Source organism: Triticum urartu, chromosome 2A (assembly GCF_056163025.1).
Source record: "Triticum urartu cultivar PI428250 chromosome 2A, HENAU_Tu73, whole genome shotgun sequence".
NCBI classification, from domain to species: Eukaryota; Viridiplantae; Streptophyta; class Magnoliopsida; order Poales; family Poaceae; genus Triticum; species Triticum urartu.
The window spans coordinates 307593366-307616135 of NC_141874.1; the positions used below are offsets into that span (position 1 = coordinate 307593366).

Here is a 22770-nt window from a genome sequence, read left to right on the forward strand (position 1 = left end):
CCTACCTTTGGACAAGACGATGGCCATGGTGGAATATGATGCACCCCCCACATGGTTCCATCCCAATGATGATCTTGACCACCATTTGGTCTTTCCCACCTCACCTACACCACTTGAGTGGAATGAACAAGGTAACATAGGTGAAGGTGATGCTCTAGTCCCACTAATGGACATTCATGACATTGATTGCTTGCATGATGTTGATCCCCCTATTGACATGCTTCATGCTAGTATGATTTCCCCATGCGATGATTTACCCATTTATGACGAGTATGATGATTGCCATGTGGAGTCTATTAGTTGTGATGCCATGTTGCATAGGATCTCTTGTGACAATTCCTTAGGTCACATCATGTTTGCCAATCCGCTTGACTTGTCATATGCTATGCATGAGATCAATCATATGTCATATTTGCAATCTCTTCATAGTGACTATGCATATGCTATAAAAATGAACCCAATTTGCACATATGGCATAGATGACAAGCCCATGGTTATCGGCATTTGTTTTTCTTGTGATGATATTGATATGCTTCCTTTGCATCATTTATCTCATATGCCATGCCATGACCACCTAACTTCGGATATGTATTGCTTTGGATGTTGTCCTTTTTCTCCATATGATGTTTCCAATATTGCTCATGAGGAGACCCCCATAGTTTCCTCATACATTTTAGGAGATTTTGATCACTCCCATCCATTGCATGATACTCATACTTATGTGCACAATATGCTCCCCATGAATAAACATGCTATTGATGTGCCTTATACTTGCACGCTCAATTTGTGTCCCCGTCGTGTCATACACAATAACTATTCTTTCATGATGGATGACATGTTCTTATACCATGCATCAAATTTCTTTGAGCGATGCTTATCTTGTACTAACTATCATGTGCACATACACATCATGATGGATGATGTGTACATTTACCACACACACAATTTCTTCCGTCTGTGTCTCTTTTGTGTAGGTACCCATGAATACTTGTCAACCTCGCAATCCCACGAGTTGACAAAACGAGCTCTAGAGAGCAGTGATGACTTGGAATCCCATGGATTGCCTTTCCCACCGCTCTCTTCGCGCAAATACTTGGCCCTCACTTGGCTATGGGTTATTGTCCATTACACATTATATGCCCATCTTGCCATGTTCACTTTGCATGATATGCTCATTCCTATGCCTTTGCCATGCATTTGTCACCCATGCTTTGAATTACACATGATGATTGATTCTAGAACTTCTATGTGTATTTGAAAGCTTGGTGGAGATATCACTTATCATTGCCATGTTTGCTTTGTGCCCCATGCCTATGATTATACTATGATCTTGCTTTGTGTTCATGCTCGCGATATGTCATGTGCATTGCCTATGCCTATTATTTACTCACATGACATCATTGCCATGATTTCCTCTAGTGTGTTGCATCTTCGCTCCACTAGTTTGCACGACATGATTGTTATTGCTTCTTTTCATATCTCTCCATATGTTGCCTCTCTCATGCTAGATGATTTGCCATGTATTGAGTGCAATTATGCATTTAGTCTTGATAATGAATTTCCCCCATAGCATTCTCACATATATTTGGAGATTTTGACATATTCCTTATGAAGCATGTTTGTCTTACCTCTTTGCACCATATACCTAGTGCCATGAATATTGCCATTTTTGCATCATATTCTTCACGCACTTGTGCTTCCAATGGTTATGTGCAAGAGAAGAGAACCATCATGATGGATGATGTGTTTATCTACCATGCACATACATTCTTTCTTTTGTTGTGTGCATGTGTAGGATACTTGGACTTCGTGTCAACTTCCACGTCACGTGAGTTGACAATCCGAGCTCTTGAGAGCGAACCACCTTCTACCACGACGATTCTACATCGCACTTGCTTGTACTTCGGCATTGTGAAGGACGCACAAGAACATGCTTTCAAGGTGATATCCTTCTCTTTTGAGAACCCCCAAACCATGAGCATGCATATTGTGGATCATACTACTTGTGTTGCTTGCACCGTGCGACTTATTTGTCATCTTGGACCCCTTTCATGCACACATTTTAGAGATCTTGCTTCCACTTGTCATTTTCACAATTCCATGCATCATGATATATATGCCTTGTGTGTTGCATCCAATTCTTGGATTACTTGCTCCTATCACATGTTTGGTTGCAACAATGTCATCACTTCACATATGCCATGTCCCATTGACTGCTACATGCTTGCCTTGATTGCCTCACACATGATGAACAATTGCTCTTTCCATTGTGTTGAGTGCCACACGATATTCACTACACCCAATGCACATTATGCTTGGATTGTCTTGCACTTGACCCATGTGTTTAGACACTTCATTTTATTTGGTGTTGTGAATGATTCCTATGCCTACCATAGACCTTTCATTGAGAAATTTGCCCATGCTTGCTATGATCTTGAGGTAGATGCTTATTCTCTTGTTACACATATTTGCATCACTACCTCACATTTACATGCTTGTCCCCATGATATCTTTGATTGTGCTGAATTTATGTGCTTATATGCCATGTCGCTATCCTTTGTCAAACCATATGCTTCGCATGATGATGACACTTTTTTGGTGAATCAAATCTTGAATGCTTGGTTTTGCACTAACGCTAACCACATTTGTGTTTCCAAGTGTTTGTTGTCTTTGCTCCTTTTGAAGGAATCCCAAGATGGTGCGACATTGGAGAGTGCCCACTTCAAGCTTGAAGATGATGACTACTTGGTGAACGTCCACTCCTACACGGCGAAGCCATCTCTTTCCCATGGTGATTTGGTTTTTGATCCGAGGTCGGATCTTTCCCAAGGGAGGGGAGATGATGTGGAGCATCCTACGGACATCACCATGTCAAGAGTCCGTTTGGCAAGTGACACGTTCAACATCCACTTCACATACACAAAGGTGAATCATCTCCTTTACGCGTGTTCACTTGACCCCCTCGAGGATGGTATACTACTTGACACTCCACTCGTCTGCATGCATAGGTATTGTCAGAACGCTACGGACGATGAGGAGGAGTGCGAGCGCAATTGTACAACTACACCGTCCGTGAGGGAAGCGTGGAAACGAAGACGCAAGAAGAAGAGCTGCCGAAGAAGCTCCAGTGAGCGGACGTCCGGACAACACCGGACGACCGACCCCTCCTGGCGAGCGGACGTCTGGCCCCAACCGGATGACCGGCACATCTACATCCGAGCCCATTCAGCGGAAGACCGACGACACCGGACGACCGGCGACCGGATGACCGCCAGCTACCGGACGTCCGGTGCCACCTCAACCGAGCCAAAGTGAGAGGAAGTCCGGCGACTACTGGACGTCCGGAAGCCCTCGAGCCATCGGATGACCGGTCCCCAGCGGATGTCCGGTACCTGTCTGCGTACAGAGATCGGGCATGAGGCCCATGTATCCCTCTCCCACTTACCCCTTCGTGGACTTAGACTATATATAATCCTCCACCTCCTCCTAGTTAGGGTTAGCGTTGTGATAGCTCATTTGAGAGATAGTGCTACGCTCATCCATATCGGATCTACTCCACGAAAGAGACCGCGGCCTCTACGGAGAAGATCCCTTTGGATTCAAGCCCCCTTTCTAAGGGAAGATCCCCCCGTGGATTCAAGACCTCCTCACGGAGAAGACCGGTTACCTTTTGTATCGTCCATTGTTGACTTTGGATCTTGTATCTCTCTTTGTGTTTCGAGGATCTAGCACATGTGTGCTCTATTTCTTGTTGGTTGAGTGTTTCTCTTGTGTTTCCCCTCGTTTTCCCCCTCGTGTTCTTCGTGTTCCTCATAGGGATCCGCTCCTTTCGTGAAAGATCGGCCATCTAGGGTTCCACCTTGCATCAATCACCATGATCTTGTGTGTGCGTAGGAATTTTTTTGAAATTACTACGTTCCCTAACAGTGGCATCCGAGCTAGGTTTTATGCGTTGATGTTATATGCACGAGTAGAACACAAGTGAGTTGTGCGCGATATAAGTCATACTGCTTGCCAGCGTGTTATACTTTGGTTCGGCGGTATTGTTGGATGAAGTGGCCCGGACCGACATTACGCGTACGCTTACGCGAGACTGGTTCTACCGACGTGCTTTGCACAGAGGTGGCTGGCGGGTGGCAGTTTCTCCAACTTTAGTTGAACCGAGTGTGGCTACGCCCGGTCCTTGCGAAGGTTAGAACAACACCAACTTGACAAACTATCGATGTGGTTTTGATGCGTAGGTAAGAACGGTTCTTGCTAAGCCTGTAGCAGCCACGCAAAACTTGCGACAACAAAGTAGAGGACATCTAACTTGTTTTTGCAGGGCATGTTGTGATGTGATATGGTCAAGACATGATGCTAAATTTTATTATATGAGATGATCATGTTTTGTAACCGAGTTATCGGCAACTGGCAGGAGCCATATGGTTGTCACTTTATTGTATGCAATGCAATCGCCCTGTAATGCTTTACTTTCTCACTAAGCGGTAGCGATAGTCGTAGAAGCGTAAGATTGGCGAGACGACAGTGATGCTATGATGGAGATCAAGGTGTCGCGCCGGTGACGATGGTGATCATGACGGTGCTTCGGAGATGGAGATCACAAGCATGAGATGATGATGGCCATATCATATCACTTATATTGATTGCATGTGATGTTTATCTTTTATGCATCTTATCTTTCTTTGATTGACGGTCGCATTATAAGATGATCTCTCACTAAATTTCAAGATATAAGTGTTCTCCCTGAGTATGCACCGTTGCCAAAGTTTTTCATGCCCAGACACCACGTGATGATCGGGTGTGATAAGCTCTACGTCCATCTACAACAGGTGCAAGCCAGTTTTGCACACGCAGAATACTCAGGTTAAACTTGACGAGCCTAGCATATGCAGATATGGCCTTGGAACACTGAGACAGAAAGGTCGAGCGTGAATCATATAGTAGATATGATCAACATAGTGATGTTCACCATTGAAAGCTACTCTATTTCACGTGATGATCGGTTTTGGTTTAGTTGATATGGATCACGTGATCACTCAGAGGATTAGAGGGAGGTCTATCTAAGTGGGAGTTCTTAAGTAATATGATTAATTGAACTTAAATTTATCATGAACTTAGTACCTGATAGTATCTTGCTTTTCTATGTTGATTGTAGATAGATGGCCCGTGCTGTTGTTCCGTTGAATTTTAATGCGTTCCTTGATAAAGCAAAGTTGAAAGATGATGGTAGAAATTACACGAACTGGGTCCGTAACTTGAGGATTATCCTCATTGCTGCACAAAAGAGTTACGTCCTAGAAACAGCGCTAGGTGTACCACCTGCGCTAGCAACTCCAGACATTGTGAATGCCTGGCAGTCACGTGTTCATGACTACTCGATAGTTCTGTGTGCCATGCTTTACGGCTTCGAACTGGGACTTCAACGATGCTTTGAACTGTCAGGCCCCCGATTCCAAGTCGCATCGATCTAGCCGGTAACACCTCATATCACTTTGCGGCCTCACACACGGTATTCCCACGGGTGTCGCCTTACCATGGCCCGGGACCATTTGCGCCTTTTGGCTCACGTATATGATAGTGTTGCTAGCATCCATATGACTGAGACCCCGGGCTGACATGGCTATTCGTGAACCCAAAGCGGCACTAACCTATGGGGACAGGCATACATGAATCACATCGAGCATGTCGGTCAGCAGCGTGTGAATCCGGGCTGTAGCACTGGGCTAACAGGACTCCGGGAACCCGGGCTGTAGCAGGCTAGGCAGGACTCTGGATGTCACCGCGTGACATTTCTCCGAAGGGACAGACACATGAACAAAGTGAAACACATGCCGCCCAGTCAGGTGTCCTGAGCAGTAGTGCTGGGCTAACAGGACTCCGGTGAACCGGGCTGTAGCGGACTACTATGGCTCATGGAAGCACTAGACTTCATTTCCCCATAAGAGAGGCTGCCAAGGATAAACAACTAGATTGCCGGAGCCCACACATACCAAGCATTTCAATCATACACACAATATGCTCGATATGTGTAAGTACAACATGGCATCACAACATAACTCTACGACTCAAGTATTTATTCATTAGGCTCTGAGGAGCGAGATATTACAAACATGGGTCTCATGACCCAACAATCATAGCATAAAAATCAAAGCACATGCAGAAGCTTAACATGTCTGAGTACAGACATCTACAAATGAAAAAGTCTAAGAAGCCTGACTATCTACTAGATCCTGCTGAGGGCACAAGATCGTAGCTGAGGTATCAAGCAAAACGTCGAAGTCCACACGGAACTACTAGCGAGACCGACGTCTCTCTGCAAAACATAAAATAGGAAAACGTGAGTTCAAATGTACTCAGCAAGACTTACATCAGAACTAACTACATATGCATCGGTATCAACAAAGGGGGGTGGTGGAGTTTAACTGCAGCAAGCCTGCTTTGACTCAGTGGCTAACCTGAACTACAACGGCAAGCAACTCTTTTGAGGTGGCGCACACGAGTCCACATATTCACCATATCAATACCCCACTATGGATCCGCTCCCGTCTCCCTACGAGAACGCCATCCATAACACTCACACTTATCTTGTGCATTTTAGAGTATCCACTTCAAGTTATCTATGAACTGTTATAGGCAACCCAGAAGTCTTTTACCGTGGACGCGGCTATTCGAATAGATCATATTATAACCCTGCAGGGGTGTACTTCTTCACACATGTTTCCACCACTTAGTGTGTGCACACGACATGTGCTCGGCAGACTTCAAGCGAAAGCCGACGTGGGTGTAGACCACGACCTGACTAACCACACAAGTCTCTAGTCCAGATTTATCGCCTATTCGGGTTCCATCCGCGAGGAGATCCGGCCGGAGTTTCGCTCACAGCCCCAAACGATGTGTGCAGGGTTCCCAGGACACCAAACGGGCGCCCGGTACACCGTGCCACGGTGTATCTACCGCATCATAGCCCACCCCTAGGGTCAGCGCTACGCACGACCGCCAACACATATCCTACAAACACCAGAAACTAGTTGCAACTCCTGGACAGAGGACAAGGGTTGTTAATAAGTCGAGCGGGGTCATATTTCAGGGCCCAATGTGTGGTAGTAGCTGTTTCATGGATCACAAACACAGAACTCAGTTCCTAAGGACGGCTTCAATGAGACAACCCACCATGTACTCCTACATGGCCTCTCACCGATACCTTTACCAAATTGTGTTCACACACTTAGCTCTCAACAGTAGGACATGTTCACACACCTCCGATTCATCCCTGATGAATCAGACCTGACACAATCCTAAGCAATAGCAGGCAAGACAAACAAGCATGAATGAGTAGGCACATCAGGGCTCAAACAATTCCTACTCATGCTAGTGGGTTTCATCTATTTACTGTGGCAATGACAGGTCATGCAGAGGAAAGGGGTTTAGCTATCACAACATGTAACAGTTGAAACAGTGTTGTCCTAATGCAGTAAAAGAGAGCAGGAGCAAGAGAGTGGGATTGTATCAGAATGAACAAGGGGGTTTTGCTTGCCTGGCACTTCTGAAGATAACATTGAGTCTTCATCAGTGTCAACGATCACAACGTCGGAACAATGTCTACCGAGGGGGGAACAACACCGGCAAACAGAGAAGAAACACGATCAATGCAATGCTCAATATGATGCATGATCATGCCATGGCAATAATTTTATGATTTGCACTAATGCATCTAGCAACAATTTAAATGAAGTCCATATGGACCAAGGGTTCATATGCAAACTCCATATTTAGCATTTAAAATGCCATTATCATGTTTTCACTTATCCAGTGGGTATAAGTTGGTTTAACATGCATGAAAGTAGCATAAATGGATAGATTGCATTTTTTTGATAATTTTTCATATATAAATTATTTCATTTTGAGCTATAGATTAATTTCTATGATTTTTTGAAGTTTTGGGCATTTTCTGAAACTTCCTGAATAAACTTAAATCCAGAAAATGATTTACTGCGTCAGCCTGGCGTTAGTGTGACGTCAGCGGTCAACTGAGATGGTCCAGGTCAACCCTGACCTGTGGGTCCCGTCTGTCAATGTCAATTAAACTAACTAAGTTTAGTTAGCGTTAAACTTATACTAACCTAGTTTAGTTAGTGGCCTGGGGCCCACACGTCAGTGAGTCAGGGGGGAAGTCAAACCCCGATCAAGTGGGGTCAAACCCGCTGGACCAGGTCAATGGATCGTCGCCGGCAAGGCCAGGGACGGTGGAGGGGTGCGGGTTTCCTCCTCCGGTGACCAAATGGCCGGCGGAGGGCATCTATGTGATGCGGGCACTCGCCCGCGTCCAGCGGTGCCATCGGTTCGAGCCGGCGTGGACCAAAACGGCAGCGGTGACGACTAGTGCGGTGGCCGGAGTTCATACAACGACGAGATCGGCGCTACGGTGGACGGATGGAGCAGCGGTTGGCCGAGTTAGGATCCTAGGGTCGCCCTGAGCACGTTAGGGTGCTCGGCTGCAAGCTTGCGTGGCCGTGGTCACGGCGGCGGCATGGCCGGCGGAGCCAAGCTCTCGGCCATGATGGCCGTTGCGGTTGCAGGAAGCAAATGAGCGAGCGAAGAGAGGGGTTCGACGCAGGGGCTCACAGTGGACACGTAGAGTAGATCAGCGGGCTCGGGGAGGCATTGGAGACGGTGAATCAGACGGCGGCATCCGGCGGCCGTGGTCGGGGAAGAAGGCCACAGGCGTCATCTTGGGGCCGTCCTGGCTCGTGTAGCTCGGCGAGGAGGGAGAAGAGGTTGCGGCGGAGCCTCTGAGAGCATCGGCGAGGCGAGGCAGTGGCTGTGGCCACGGTGGTGTTCGTCGGTGGCGACGGCTGCGTTCGGTGGTGCCGCGCGGAGAGAGCAGAGGAGGGGAAGAGGTCCAGGGGAAGAGTGAGAGGGATCGGGGGGTGCGTGTCGATGTTCCAGGGCGTCCAGAGGGAGGAGGGGGCCAGCTAGGCAGGGAGGAGGTGGCCGCACGGCAGTGTGCGCGCATCGGGCACGCGCCTCGCCTACTGGCGTGAGGTGGAAGACGGCGCGGTGGGGGTAGGTGGGCTGGACCAGGTAGGTGGGCCGCTAGGTGGGTGCGGGTAAGAGGCCCGGTGGCCTTTCGTTTTCCTTTTGTTTCTGTTTTTCTATTCTGTTTTTCTGTTTTGTTTTGCCACTGTTTAAACTCAAAACAAATTCAAATTAGTGCCAGAACTTTCTGTAAATACCTATGTGGCTTATATGGACTTTTCCAAGTGCACACAAATATTTCTGATACATTTGAAAATATATTCTATATATTAGGAATATAAATTCAAATTTAAATACAATATGATTTAATTTTAGTGCCCAAAATATTCCTTAAAAATGTTCAATATTTTCGGTTTGGATCCAAAGCCTTGCCAAAATTAGCAAACATTTATGAAGGGTACTTTGGTTCATTGAAAGCATTTTTTTAAGCTGGGCCTATTTGGATTTCAAAGTGCTAGGGTTTGATCACCCCCATTTCAAATTTCCATGAAAGTTAAACATGATGCAAACACTAGGCATCACCAAAAGCGAGGGATGTGACAACTCGCCCCCACTAAACAGGAATCTCGTCCCGAGATTCAAGACGTGAGGTAAGAAGACGGAGAGAACACAAAGCTAACACGATCTTCTCGATCCAACTGCCCTTCTTGAAGATGTTGATTCCTTGCTTCAATTTGATTTTGATGTCTTTGCTTTCGAGATCTCCATCCAACACGATGATGGCAGAAAGAAACTCTACAGGAATCGATGTCCTCGAAGATCGAATACTCAGGATCAACTCATGGAGTGAGACGTTGAAACATCTCTTGAGCTGAGACACAAACACACCTCAGGGGGGAATGGCAAGGAACTGATGATGAAGGTTCAATAGGTAGGCAACAATTCCATGCTTAATTAGATGGTGAGGGGGTGTTTCAAAGTAGCGAGGAGTTATGTTGCCCATAATACCATAACGAGGCACCTTATTGGAGGTGACTCGTAGAGCTATTCCCTTAAGTGGCAAAAAGAATTACTTTTGATACAGAGATCATTGAAACTCTCTATACCAGCCTAAGGAAATGCACAAACGATCGTTTGAAGGAGTTCGAAAGGATGGCATACCCAGACTAGAATGGATGATGTGGACTACCTTGTTGAAGACAACGCAATGGATGATTTTTAGCTTATCATCGGAAATGGATGGGACCCATGGTAGGACCACTTTTGAAGGTGATCTTGACCAGAAATTACCGAGAAGGGTCACTACAATAAAAAGACACATATGTGACATTTTGGGCCGAATGAATTTTTTTTCTGTCATACATATGACACTTCTATGACGATAATTGTGACAAAACCAGGTATCATCATAGATGTGGTGGGCTCCTACTTCTATGACAAAAAATCATGACAGAAAATGGGCTTTTCGTCTTGGGTGGGCCGGAGACGCAGCTGCATGACATTCTTTGGGCCGTCCATGACGGAAAAAACCGTGGTAGAAGCAAGGGGGGGGGGATTTCGGGGAGTTCCCGGTTACGGTGGGAGGTCGGGGGCCGAGCGATGCGCATTTCTCTCATACACGTACGCGCGTGTGTGCGAGGCGTTGGCTCTAACTGAACCCGAGCGAGGCGTTGGGCTCTAACTAAACCCGAGCGAGGCGTTGGGCTCTAACTGAACCCGAGCGATTGCACTGCAGGCTACGCATTACTAAACCCGAGCGATCGATCGATGGCTGTTAACTGAACCGGATCGAGCGATTCCTTGGCTACTGCTGCTAACTGAAGCCGATCGATGGGATGAAGAGTGAGCGTTGCGGGGGGGGGGGGGGGGGTTGGATGAACAGTGAGCGGTGGCGTTGTCTCTGGATGAACAGGACCCCGTGGTGTGGTGGAGGGCTGGATGAATAGTAGACAATGGAGGGGTGCCCATGGAGGGGTGCCCGTGGAGGGGTGGTTTAACAGGACCCCGTGGTGTGGAGGGCTGGATGAACAGTAGACGATGGAGGGGTGGTTGAACAGTAGCCGGTGGAGTAGCGCTGGGTGGAGGCTGGATGAATAGGAGCCCGTGGAGGCTGGAGGAGGTCGACGGTGGATGAACAGTAGCTCGTGGAGGCTGGAGGGGGTCGACGGTGGAGATGAACAGTATCCCGTGGAGTCCCGTTTTGCGGTATGCCACACCCGTCCCGATGAACAGGACCCCCGTTTCGACCGTAGCGCTCCAACACTAGTCCGTTTCCTCCGTTTTGCGGTACACCACACCCCTCCCGATCAACAGGACCCCCGTTTCGACCATAGGAGGTCCGTTTCCTCCGTTTTGCGGTACGCCACACCCCTCCCGATCAACAGGACCCCCGTTTCGACCGTAGGAGGTCCGTTTCCTCCGTTGTGCGGTACGCCAGGCCTCGTTTCCATCACCTCTTCCGTCCAAGCCCTCCCGATGAACAAGACCACGCATTCCGTTCCGACCCATGAACACGACGACGACGTTGTTTCTCCGTTCCGACCCAGCCATGTACACAGCCCTCGCCGTACGTATGTGCGACTAGGCGTTCGAGACCCCGCCCGTATGTACACATACGTGGCCGTATTTTCTTTCTTGCACCCTGGCCGCTGTACGTATGTGTACATGCTACGTGCGTGCCTCTACATCGACCAGTATGTACGTACACGTTCGCGACCAAAATGACAACACTACATACGCTTCGACCAGGTGGGTCCCGACTGTCAGGCACTTCCTTAATGCGAAGATGTAGCTGGTGGGTCCCAGCAGTCAGGGGGCGAATCGATTTTTTGCCCGGACGCACTTCCTTGCTGCGAAGATGTAGCTGGTGGGTCCCAGCAGTCGGGGGGCCGGTGGGTCCTAGCAGTCAGGGGGGCGAATCATTTTGGTTTTCTTTTTTTTTGCCCAGACGCACTTCCTTGCGTGCGAAGATGTAGCTGGTGGGTTCCAGCAGTCAGGGGGCGAATCATTTTTTTTGCCCGGACCCACTTCCCTGCGTGCGAAGGTGTAGCTGGTGGGTCCCAGTAGTCAGGGGGAAACGTTTTTTTCGTGAAATACGGTGGCCCGTCCGGTGGGTCCCTGCTGTCAGGTGGAGGAATCATTATTTTTCGCGTAATAAGGAGGCACTTCCTTGGTGCCGCCGTGGACCCAGCTGTCAGCCTCTCCACATACAGTCCACGTCCGATGGAAGTCGTTCCTTGACCACATTGACCACGCCGTGCCGAGAGCACCAGGGCGGTGGACGACGGCGAGGCCTAGGAAGGGGACGATGGGGAGCCGGGGAAGACGCGGCAGTGGAAGCCCCCCCCCCCCCCCGCGCGCGCGGAGAGGAGTACGAGGGTTTACTGGTTCGGCTGGGGCGTGAGGCTGCTGTCGCCGCAGGGCCTGACCAGCGGTGGGAATAGTAGGGGGCGGTGAGGCCTCCGTGGCAGCACAGCCGACCACGGGAGGCAGGAGCATGCGGCACGACCGGCGCTGCTTTGGGCGGCTGGAGTAAGAAGACCAGAGGTTGAAGAAGCACTACGGCCGTTGGATGGACATCGTACGGTCAGTGGAGCTAGAATCGTTCATATGGACTAAAGTTGACAAAGGCCCCCGTCCCAGTCAACTTAGTAGGCCCACAAGTCAGCCTCCCACCATGGTGGGTCCCGGCTAGCAGGGGAAGTATTCTTTTTTTGTGCGTAATAAGGAGGCACTTCCGGTGGGTCCGAGCTGAGAGCGGGGGGAACGTTTTTTTGCGAAATACGCTGGCCCGTCCGGTGGGTCCGAGCAGTCAGGGGGAAACGTTTTTTTCGCGAAATAAGGTGGCCCGTCCGGTGGGTCCTTGCTGTAAGGTGGAGGAATAATTATTTTGAGCGTAATAAGGAGGCACTTCCTTGCGGCCACCTGGACCCAGCTGTCAACCTCTCCACGTACAGTACTCTTCCGATGAAAGTCGGTCGTTGACCATGTTGAGCACGCCGCCCCGAGAGCACCAGGGCGGTGGTCTGGACAACGACGAGTGTCGGTGTCAAAACCGGCGGATCTCGGGTAGGGGGTCCCGAAGTGTGCGTCAAGGCCGGATGGTAACAGGAGACAAGGGACACGATGTTTTTACCCAGGTTCGGGCCCTCTCGATGGAGGTAATACCCTACTCCTGCTTGATTAACATTGATGATATGGGTAGTACAAGAGTAGATCTACCACGAGATCAAGGAGGCTAAACCCTAGAAGCTAGCCTATGGTATGATTGTTGTATATGGAGTTGATGTCCTACGGACTACAACCCTCCGGTTTATATAGACACCGGATAGGGTTAGGGTTACACAGAGTCGGTTGCAATGGTAGGAGATCTTGAATATCCGCATCGCCAAGCTTGCCTTCCACGCCAAGGAAAGTCCCATCCGGACATGGGACGAAGTCTTCAATCTTGTATCTTCATAGTCCCGGAGTCCGGCTGAAGGTATAGTCTGGCTACCCGAACGCCCCCTAATCCAGGACTCCCTCAGTAGCCCCTGAACCAGGCTTCAATGACGACGAGTCCGGCGCGCAGATTGTCTTCGGCATTGCAAGGCGGGTTCCTCCTCCAAGTCCTTCATAGAAGATCGTAAACACCAAGAGTAGTGTCCGGCTCTGCAAAATAAGTTTCCACATATTGCCATAGAGAGAATAATATTAACACAAATCAAATCTGCTGACATATTCCGTAGTGTGTCATCACACTACGGCCAAGTCCTTTACTCGAATCGTTTTTACTTTTCCACCTCAGCACGTTTTGCGAGGCGGTTTCCTTGGCACGTCTTGTCAAAGCAGAGATCGTGTACCCCTTTCACGGGATTCTCATCAATACGGACGTGGGTAACCCAACCGCGCCATTTATCACGGCGCTTGGGAGGCAAGCGAGTTTTACTAGGCTGGTGGGGACGCACAACCGCATCCTCCCATATAAGGGGATAAGGACCCACCTTTTTACCTGCGCCTTCTTCCTCCTTTGCCTATCCATCTCCTGCGCACTCGAGCTCCAGCGCCCAAGCCCGCACTTCACACCTCAACCTTCTCCAGCAATGTCCGGAGCGGGAGGCAAGTGGATGGTCTCCTCCGCCACGGAGGGCCAAGTCAAGAAGCTAAGGAAGGCCGGATACCTGTCTAAGGACATCGCGCACCAGCTTCCCGAAAAGGGGCAGCTTCTCCCCACCCCAAGGCCCCATGAGAGGGTAGTATTTCTTCCCCACTTCCTCCGCGGACTGGGTTTTCCACTCCACCCATTTGTCCGGGGGCTCATGTTCTACTACGGCCTGGATTTCCACGATCTGGCCCCGAACTTCATCCTCAACATCTCGGTGTTTATCGTCGTGTGCGAGGCTTTCCTCCGTGTCCGCCCTCATTTCGGCCTCTGGCTCAAGACCTTCAACGTCAAGCCCAAGGTGGTGCGTGGCAGCCAGGCAGAGTGCGGAGGCACCATGGCGGGCAAGATGGCCAACGTCCTATGGTTCGAGGGCTCTTTTGTGGAGACCCTAAAGGGGTGGCAATCCGGGTGGTTTTACATCACCGAGCCACGCGATCCGAAATGGATCGCAGCCCCCGAGTTCCGATCCAGACCCCCCACGTGGCTTATGTCCTGGAAAGAGACGGGCCTGTCATGGGGTGACGAAAAAGAGGTGACCGGATTGCAAACATGCATCCAGTCCCTGGTGAACAAGCCAATCCGGCTTATTAATGTAATCCAGGTTATGCTCGTCCGCCGGATCCTCCCGTGCCAACAACGGGATTTTAATCTATGGGAGTTCGACCCGGCGCAGCACCAAACCCTTAGCAGGCTCTTCGACACGACGTACGAAGATGCCTGGAAGGTGCTATTCAAGGGCGCCGAGGCTCCCGCATCCGCTTTCGAGGACCGCGGATACAGCTCGCAGCGTCACGCTAGCGAGGTAAGCTACCTTCACCTTTTACAGGATGTTGAGCTTTTTTCATAGTTTGACTCTATGCGGGATCTAAACTCCCTTACCTTTGATAGGCTTGGCGGGCAATATCCGGACCGATTAACTGTCCGGCTCCGCTGCCCGAAGACCCAGCCCCAGCTCTACTAGTGAAGCTGCTGGTTCCGGCGCCTTATGTGGTGCTGGAGAAGAAGGCCAAGAAGAAAAAGACCACAGGGACTCGAAAGAGTGCCCTTAACGTGGTGGTGTCGGACTCGTCATCTGACGAGTCCAAGACGCCCTCTTCCCGTGAAAACAAGGAGGAGGAAGAAGAAAACTCTCCCCCCCAGCGGAGGGAGGAGAGAAGAGGAAGGCCGCCCCAACGGGGGAGGCCGAGGGGTCTAGGAAAAGGAAGACCCCTCCGCCGGACTACTCCCCCGACGCCGAAGAGGGCGAAGAGGAGTGGCCAAACAGGGCCAAGCGTCCGGCGAAATCGTAAGTTTGGATATCAGAGTAACTCATGATGTTCCTTTGTTGCACAGCTTTCCCTAATGTCGAACGTAATTATGCAGCCCGCCCCGGGCCGAATTCAACGAATCGTCGGGCGGCTCCCTGGACTCATCGGACGTGAACTCAGTTCCGCCCGCTGTCCCCCCTGCACTGCAGACGACGCCGAAGTGGTGTTGCGACAAGCTCCGGGGCAGGAGGAGGTGGTCCCGGAGGAGCCGCAAGGCAACCTCCCGGACTCCGGTAGTGAAGGGGATAAGGCCCCCCAGGGCTCCAAGTCCGGCTTCGTGCCAGACACCGCGCCGGAATCTTCCATAGTTCCGGACCGCGGTAGGCGAACTCCTTCCAAGAGGAGCAAGCCTTCTGAGCCGGCGGCCTCCGTCCAACCGGAGGTGCCGGACAATCTGCTGGAGGTGCTTGACGGCGCCTCCATCGACGAGGGGCACCGTACTATTATGAGTACGGTGATCCAGAAGGTTCGGTCTGCCAAGAGCGGACTGACTGAAGCTTGCGCTAGCCTTCTAACAGGCTTCGAGGTAAGTAAAAATATGTAAAAATATTACCACATAGACAGTAGCCCCCGATGCTCTGTTTGGCGTTCGGAAAGAAAAGCCGAATAGAGGATCTATTAAATATCGCAGGAGTCTAACAAAAAAAGAGTCAATATGCGTATGCAGGCTTCGCTGCTATCCACCGCGCACTGACTGCGGAGGTGGGTGTCCTGAAGCAGGACGTCGAGCGGACCGAGCAAGAGCTCGGCCTTGCCAAGCGGCGGCTCGAGGAGAAAGAAGGTAAGAAATACCTTACAGAGAAAGTGCCTATAAAAAGGCGTGATTGCAAAAAAATAACAGGATTGTACTGCTTATTGTAGGGGCCACGACTGAGGTGGCGACCCTTAAGCAGGCGCTGTCTGAGGCCGAAAAGAAAATGGCCGCGGAGCGTACCGAGCGAGACAGACTTGGGACTCAGGTCGGCGAGGTGCAGCAAGAGCTTCAGGCTCTCATGAAAAAACATGAGAGTTTGGAGCTTGAGTCAAAGGCGCAAGCATCCGAGCTCGCGACGGCCCTTGAGACTGCCAAGTCTGCCAAGGATGAAGCCCAAAAGGCCCTCCAAGAGTTGGAGGAGATGAGGAAGATAGCAGCGGGTAAGTCATTCTTTATGCAAAGCAGAAATATAAAAGTAAACTACTTGTTACTTACCCGAATCCGGAGCTCTCCAGGGGCATTCGCGGATCTTCCCCGCAGCGTATCCGCCGCCGCCGCATTCTACCGAGCTGAAGAGGGCAGCTCGACAGAGAAGTTGTTCTGGTCTCAGTATTCTGAGGCCGGACACCCTGTGCCCTTGAGCGACCAGCTGAAACAGCTAGTCGAGCTCCACAAGGCGGCCAAACAGGCCATGAAGGGCTTCATAGTTCGGCTGTGGCCCGGAGAGGCCCTGCCTGGGAGCTATTTCGGGCTGGTGCGGCGGCTGGTGGAGGCCTGTCCGAGGCTCGAGGTCATCAAGCGCTCCGTCTGCATCGAAGGTGCCCGTCGGGCCCTTGCCCGTGCAAAGGTGCACTGGGGAAGCTGGACGGTGAGAAGCTTGTGAAGGAAGGGCCGCCGCCAGGGAAGGAGCATCGCAAGCCCGACAGCTACTACAAGGATGTTCTTGCAGGTGCCCGCCTTGTGGCAGATGAATGTACCAAGGATGTGATTTTTGAATGAACTCGCTCGTGTTTATCCTATGCGCTGAAAACTTGTTCATATGCGCTAAGCAATTCTTATTGAATTTAAAATATTACTTTCTGTGCGGCCGTTTATCAAAAAATTGAGAGATGGCCAGTCGTTGGCTTCTGCCCCCATGCCACTAGTGCTGGGGTGTTCGGGATAAACCTGAGTGCTCTTTTTCCGATAGTTGGGTCCTTCGAGGGAGGCGCTCAGCACAACGAACCAGGCAATCAGACTATAATGCTTGAACACTCTCACTTAGCCATAGAACTCTATAATTTTAAATTTTGACGAAGCCCCTAGTTCGGAAGACCGAGTTCGGGGCGCTATCCACGCCTTGGCCGGACAAAGCCAGCTCCTCGCTCGAAGCGGCATAAGTCTTTAGGGACTCGAAAAACCTCTTGAATAGCGACCGGTCTCTCGCCTCATCATGACAGTCAGTTTTAGCTTTCTCCACTGAGGTGCTTAACCCAGCTGAACCGGGGCACAATCGCAGTGGTTCTCCTAGTGCTACCTTAGCCGATATAGCGGAACGTAAGGCACCAAAACATAGGAGCCGGGCAAACCCAACTATTGACCCAAATCATGATTCAGAGCCGATGCATATAGTGCTATAAGTTCGGGGTGCCGCACTTGTGAAAGTGTACGGACTTCTCACACCATAATGAGGGGTACTGAAGCCCCTGGCGTGTTTGCCGTACCATGGTGTACAGGTGCAATCATGTCATTTGATAAACATATATGTGAAAAGAGGATAATGCAAAAAATAGACAAAAAGCTATGCATTGTTTATAGAGAGGCTATTTATCAAAGCCAAATGATACAAATAGTGCGTTAAGCAAAAGGATATTGGACTATTTAACACGTCCTGACCAGGGGCAGGCCGCGGAATTGTATTCAAAACAGGTATACTGCTCGTAACAGAGACCACCTGGGAGTTCCATAATGCGGCATGGCTTGTCTGCCTCCCTGGATCTTGCTTCGTTTGTGCGGCAGTCGAATTGCCGAACAGGTTGTCCGAAGTATGGAGTCCTGAAAGTAAGAAAAAATAAAAAAAAGAATCCGGCAGCCCCTAGTATGTTTTAAGCCGTATTTTGGGCGTGCCGTTATTGTGGCCCTTCCCCTGTGCCCATGGTATTTCAACGGCGTAATTATGTACGTGAGGCACTGGTTTCGCTATGTCGCAAGAGTTGGGGTTGGGGCCGCATTGCTACGCTTGCTCAGAGCATGCCAGGTGGTCCTGCTGTGGGTTACTCCGGGCGCGCTTGGCAGTGTCTGGCTTTTTAACGGCCGGACTGGAGAATTGCCTAAGAAGGCTACTTTGTACTTCCGCTGCGAGAGCCGCCGTGTGCTCCTCCGTATGGAGGGAGCGTTCGGTGTTTCCATTGACCATGATTACTCCTCGAGGGCCTGGCATCTTGAGCTTGAGATATGCGTAGTGCGGCACCGCATTGAACTTTGCGAATGCGGTTCGTCCGAGCAGGGCGTGATAGCCACCGCGAAACGGGACTATATCGAAGATTAACTCTTCGCTTCGGAAATTGTCCGGGGATCCGAAGACCACGTCAAGTGTTACTGAGCCTGTACAGTTGGCTTCTACACCTGGTATAACGCCTTTAAAGGTCGTTTTTGTGGGCGTAACCCTTGAGGGATCTATGCCCATTTTCCGCACTGTATCCTGGTAAAGCAGGTTCAGGCTACTGCCGCCGTCCATGAGGACTCTTGTGAGATGAAATCCGTCGATGATTGGGTCGAGAATCAATGCGGCGAAGCCGCCATGACAGATGCTAGTGGGATGGTCCCTTCGATCAAAAGTGATCGGGCAGGAGGACCATGGGTTGAACTTTGGGGCGACTGGCTCCATCGCGTATACGTCCCGTAGCGCACGCTTCCGCTCCCTCTTGGGAATGTGGGTTGCGTATATCATGTTCACCGTCCGCACTTGTGGGGGAAAGCCCTTCTGTCCATTGTTGTTCGGCGGCCTGGGCTCCTCCTCGTCTTTGCTGTGCAGCCCCTTGTCTTTGTTTTTGGCTCTTAACTTGCCTGCCTGCTTGAACACCCAACAATCCCTGTTAGTGTGATTGTCTGGCCTTTCGGGGGTGCCATGTATCTGGCACAAGCGGTCGAGTATTCAGTCCAAACTGGACGGGCCCTGAGTATTCTTTTTGAATGGCTTTTCCCGCTGATTTATAGCCTCTGAATCCGACATTGACTGCCGTGTCTTCATTGTTGTCGCTGCTAACGCGGCGTTTTTGCCTATTCCGACATGTCCTGCCACTTTTGTCCTTGGTATCCGAATTACCAGGGTTCTTTGATAAGTTGTTACTGCGAGCTAGCCAGCTGTCTTCTCCCGCGCAAAAGCGGGTCATGAGTGTCGTGAGGGCTGCCATAGATTTCGGCTTTTCCTGTCCCAGGTGCCGGGCAAGCCACTCATCGCGGATGTTATGCTTGAAGGCTCCCAGGGCCTCTGCGTCCAGACAGTCGACTATCTGGTTTTTTTGATAGAAACCATGTCCAGAATTGCCTGGCCGATTCCTCTGGCTGCTGAATTATGTGGCTTAAGTCGTCGGCATCCGGTGGTTGCACGTAAGTGCCCTGGTAGTTGTCGAGGAATGCGGCTTCCAGGTCCTCCCAAGAACCGATTGAGTCTGTTGGCAAGCTGTTAAGCCAATGCCGGGCCGGTCCTTTAAGTTTGAGCGGGAGGTATTTGATGGCGTGTAGATCATCGCCGCGTGCCATGTGGATGTGAAGGAGATAATCCTCGATCCATACCGCCGGATCTGTTGTGCCATCGTATGATTCGATGTTTACGGGTTTGAAACCCTCTGGGATTTTATGATCCATTACTTCATCCGTGAAGCATAGCGGGTGTGCGGCGCCTCTGTACTGGGCTATATCACGATGCAGCTCGAAGAGCTATGTCTGTTGTGTTCGGCCCGACCGGATTTGTTGTATCCGGAGTGAAGATCATCGTCACGTGCCGTAGGGCACCTGCGCGATCCGTAGATCGATCTTGTTTGTCTTGCCTTATCCTCCAGTACGTCTCGTAGGTCTGGTGCATTTTCCCGTGCCTTAGTTGAGCGGCGTCGGGGCATGGCTTGGGTGGAGGGCCGAGAGGCTTCTCTGTCGCGGCCGCGAGGTGGCCGGTCTGCCATGTCGTGCGCTGGTGATGTAGGTGCTTCCTCCTCTTATCGGGGTAGCGGCCTGCGCTTTGGGTAACTCTTGGAGGGGCGTTCGAGTTCATACTCTTCGGCCGCAAGGACTTCAGTCCATCTATCAGCTAGCAAATCTTGTGCAGCTCTAAGCTATTGCTGCTTTTTCTCGAGGCTGCTTGCCGTGGCTAAAAGCCTGCGTTTGAAACGCTCTTGTTCAGCGGGGTCTGATGGTACGACGAATTCGTCGTCATCGAGGCTTGCCTCGTCTTCGGAGGGAGGCATATAGTTATCATCCTCGACCTCTCGGTCTGCCGCTCTCTCATGAGGGCTGGCTTCTCCATCTTCCTGTGCCGAATCTTGCTGGGGTGGGTATTCTTCGGTGCTATCCGGGGTAGTATTATCTCCCATGCCGGAATCGCCGTTTTTGCTTTGGCGGGATTTAGAGCGGCCCCGCTGACGCCGGCGCTTTGGCTGTTTCTTGGAGGTGTCATCCCCCGCTATTCCATCGCCATCTCCATCTTTTGGAGTATCCACCATATATATGTCATATGACGAGGTGGCCTTCCAGCGCCCTACAGGTGTTGGTTCCTGTTCGTCTCCTACATCGTCGTCCATCCCGTCGATGTCTTCGGAGCCGAAGTCAAGCATGTCGGTTAAATCGTCGACAGTGGCTACAAAGTGGGTGGTGGGTGGGCTTTGAACTTCTTCATCGTCCGTATCCCATCCTCGCTGACCGTAATCCGGCCAGGGCTCTCCTGATAAAGAGAGAGACTTGAGAGAATTCAGGATGTCGACAAAAGGCGAGTGCTGAAAGATGTCCGCGGCGGTGAACTCCATTATCGGCGCCCAATCGGATTCGATTGGCCGGGGCGCGGGGGCTTCGGAGTCCTGGGAGGAGTCAGGATCCTCGGAGTCACGGGTCATGCAGAGTACGGGGCTGGCGTTCGGCTCGATCGCCTTTGAGATCGCAGCCCCCGAGGTGACGTCCAACCACTCATCCTCGATTGGCGCAATAGGCTCTGAGTTAGGGGTCGGAACCAGTGCGTGTGCGGCCTCCAGGACACTATCTGGAGGCAGAGCTAGATCATGCCCCTCGAGATAGTGCGGCGCGCTTGGCCGTGGCTCAAACCCGTTGAAGATCAAGTCTCCGCGGATGTCAGCCGTGTAGTTTAAGCTTCCAAACCTGACTTGATGGCTAGGGGCGTAGCTTCCGATCTGCTCCAGGTGGCCAAGCGAATTGGCCCACAGTGCGAAGCCGCCGAAGACGAAGATCTGTCCGGGGAGAAAAGTCTCACCCTGGACCTCATCGTTGTTGATGATCAAGGGAGCCATCGGGCCTAAAGGCAACGACACAGAGGAACTCTCAATGAAAGCACCAATGTCGGTGTCAAAACCGGCGGATCTCGGGTAGGGGGTCCCGAACTGTGCGTCAAGGCCGGATGGTAACAGGAGACAAGGGACACGATGTTTTTACCCAGGTTCGGGCCCTCTCGATGGAGGTAATACCCTACTCCTTCTTGATTAATATTGATGATATGGGTAGTACAAGAGTAGATCTACCACGAGATCAAGGAGGCTAAACCCTAGAAGCTAGCCTATGGTATGATTGTTGTATATGGAGTTGATGTCCTACGGACTACAACCCTCCGGTTTATATAGACACCGGATAGGGTTAGGGTTACACAGAGTCAGTTGCAATGGTAGGAGATCTTGAATATCCGCATTGCCAAGCTTGCCTTCCACGCCAAGGAAAGTCCCATCCGGACATGGGACAAAGTCTTCAATCTTGTATCTTCATAGTCCTGGAGTCCGGCTGAAGGTATAGTCCGGCTAACCGAACACCCCCTAATCCCGGACTCCCTCAGCGAGGCCTAGGAAGGGGACGGCACGGAGCCGGGGAAGATGCAACAGTGGAAGCCCGCGCGGAGAGGAGTACGAGGGTTCACTGGTTCGGCTGCGGTGTGAGGCTGCCGTCGCCGCAGAATAACAGGGGGTGTGGGTGAGTAGAGGGATGGCCTGGCCAGCAGTGGGAGTAGTAGGGGGCGGTGAGGCCTCCGCCGCATCGCAGCCGGCCATGGGAGGCAAGAGCACGAGGCATGACCGGCGCTGGTTTGGCGGCTAGAGCAAGAAGACCAGAGGTTGAAGAAGCACTACGGCCGTTGGATGGACATCGTACGGTCACTGGAGCTAGAATCGTGCATATTGAGTAAGTTGACAAATCCCTCCGTCCCCGTCAACTTAGTAGGCCCACAAGTCAGCCTGCCACTATACTGGGTCCCAGCTAATAGGGGGAGTATCCATTTTTTGTGCGTAATAAGGAGGCACTTCCTTGCGTGCGAAGATATAGCTGGTGGGTCCGAGATGTCAGCGGCGGTAACGTTTTTTTCGCGAAATACAGAGGCCCTTTCGGTGAGTCCCAGATGTCAGGTGGAGGAATCATTATTTTGCGCGTAATAAGGAGGCATTTCCTTCTGTGCGGCCGTGGACCCA

The 22770-nt window shown here is 51.0% G+C and overlaps 1 protein-coding gene across 1 annotated transcript in view; it reads left to right on the forward strand.

Moving 5' to 3' along the window:
- Positions 1-1653: 1653 nt before the first annotated feature.
- Positions 1654-22770, forward strand: part of LOC147984924 (uncharacterized) — a 31086-nt gene continuing 9969 nt past the window's right edge. The window contains exon 1 of the mRNA XM_087541320.1: positions 1654-2621. Coding sequence (XP_087397446.1) covers positions 1654-2621 — 968 coding nt within the window. The remainder of the gene's footprint in view (positions 2622-22770) is intronic.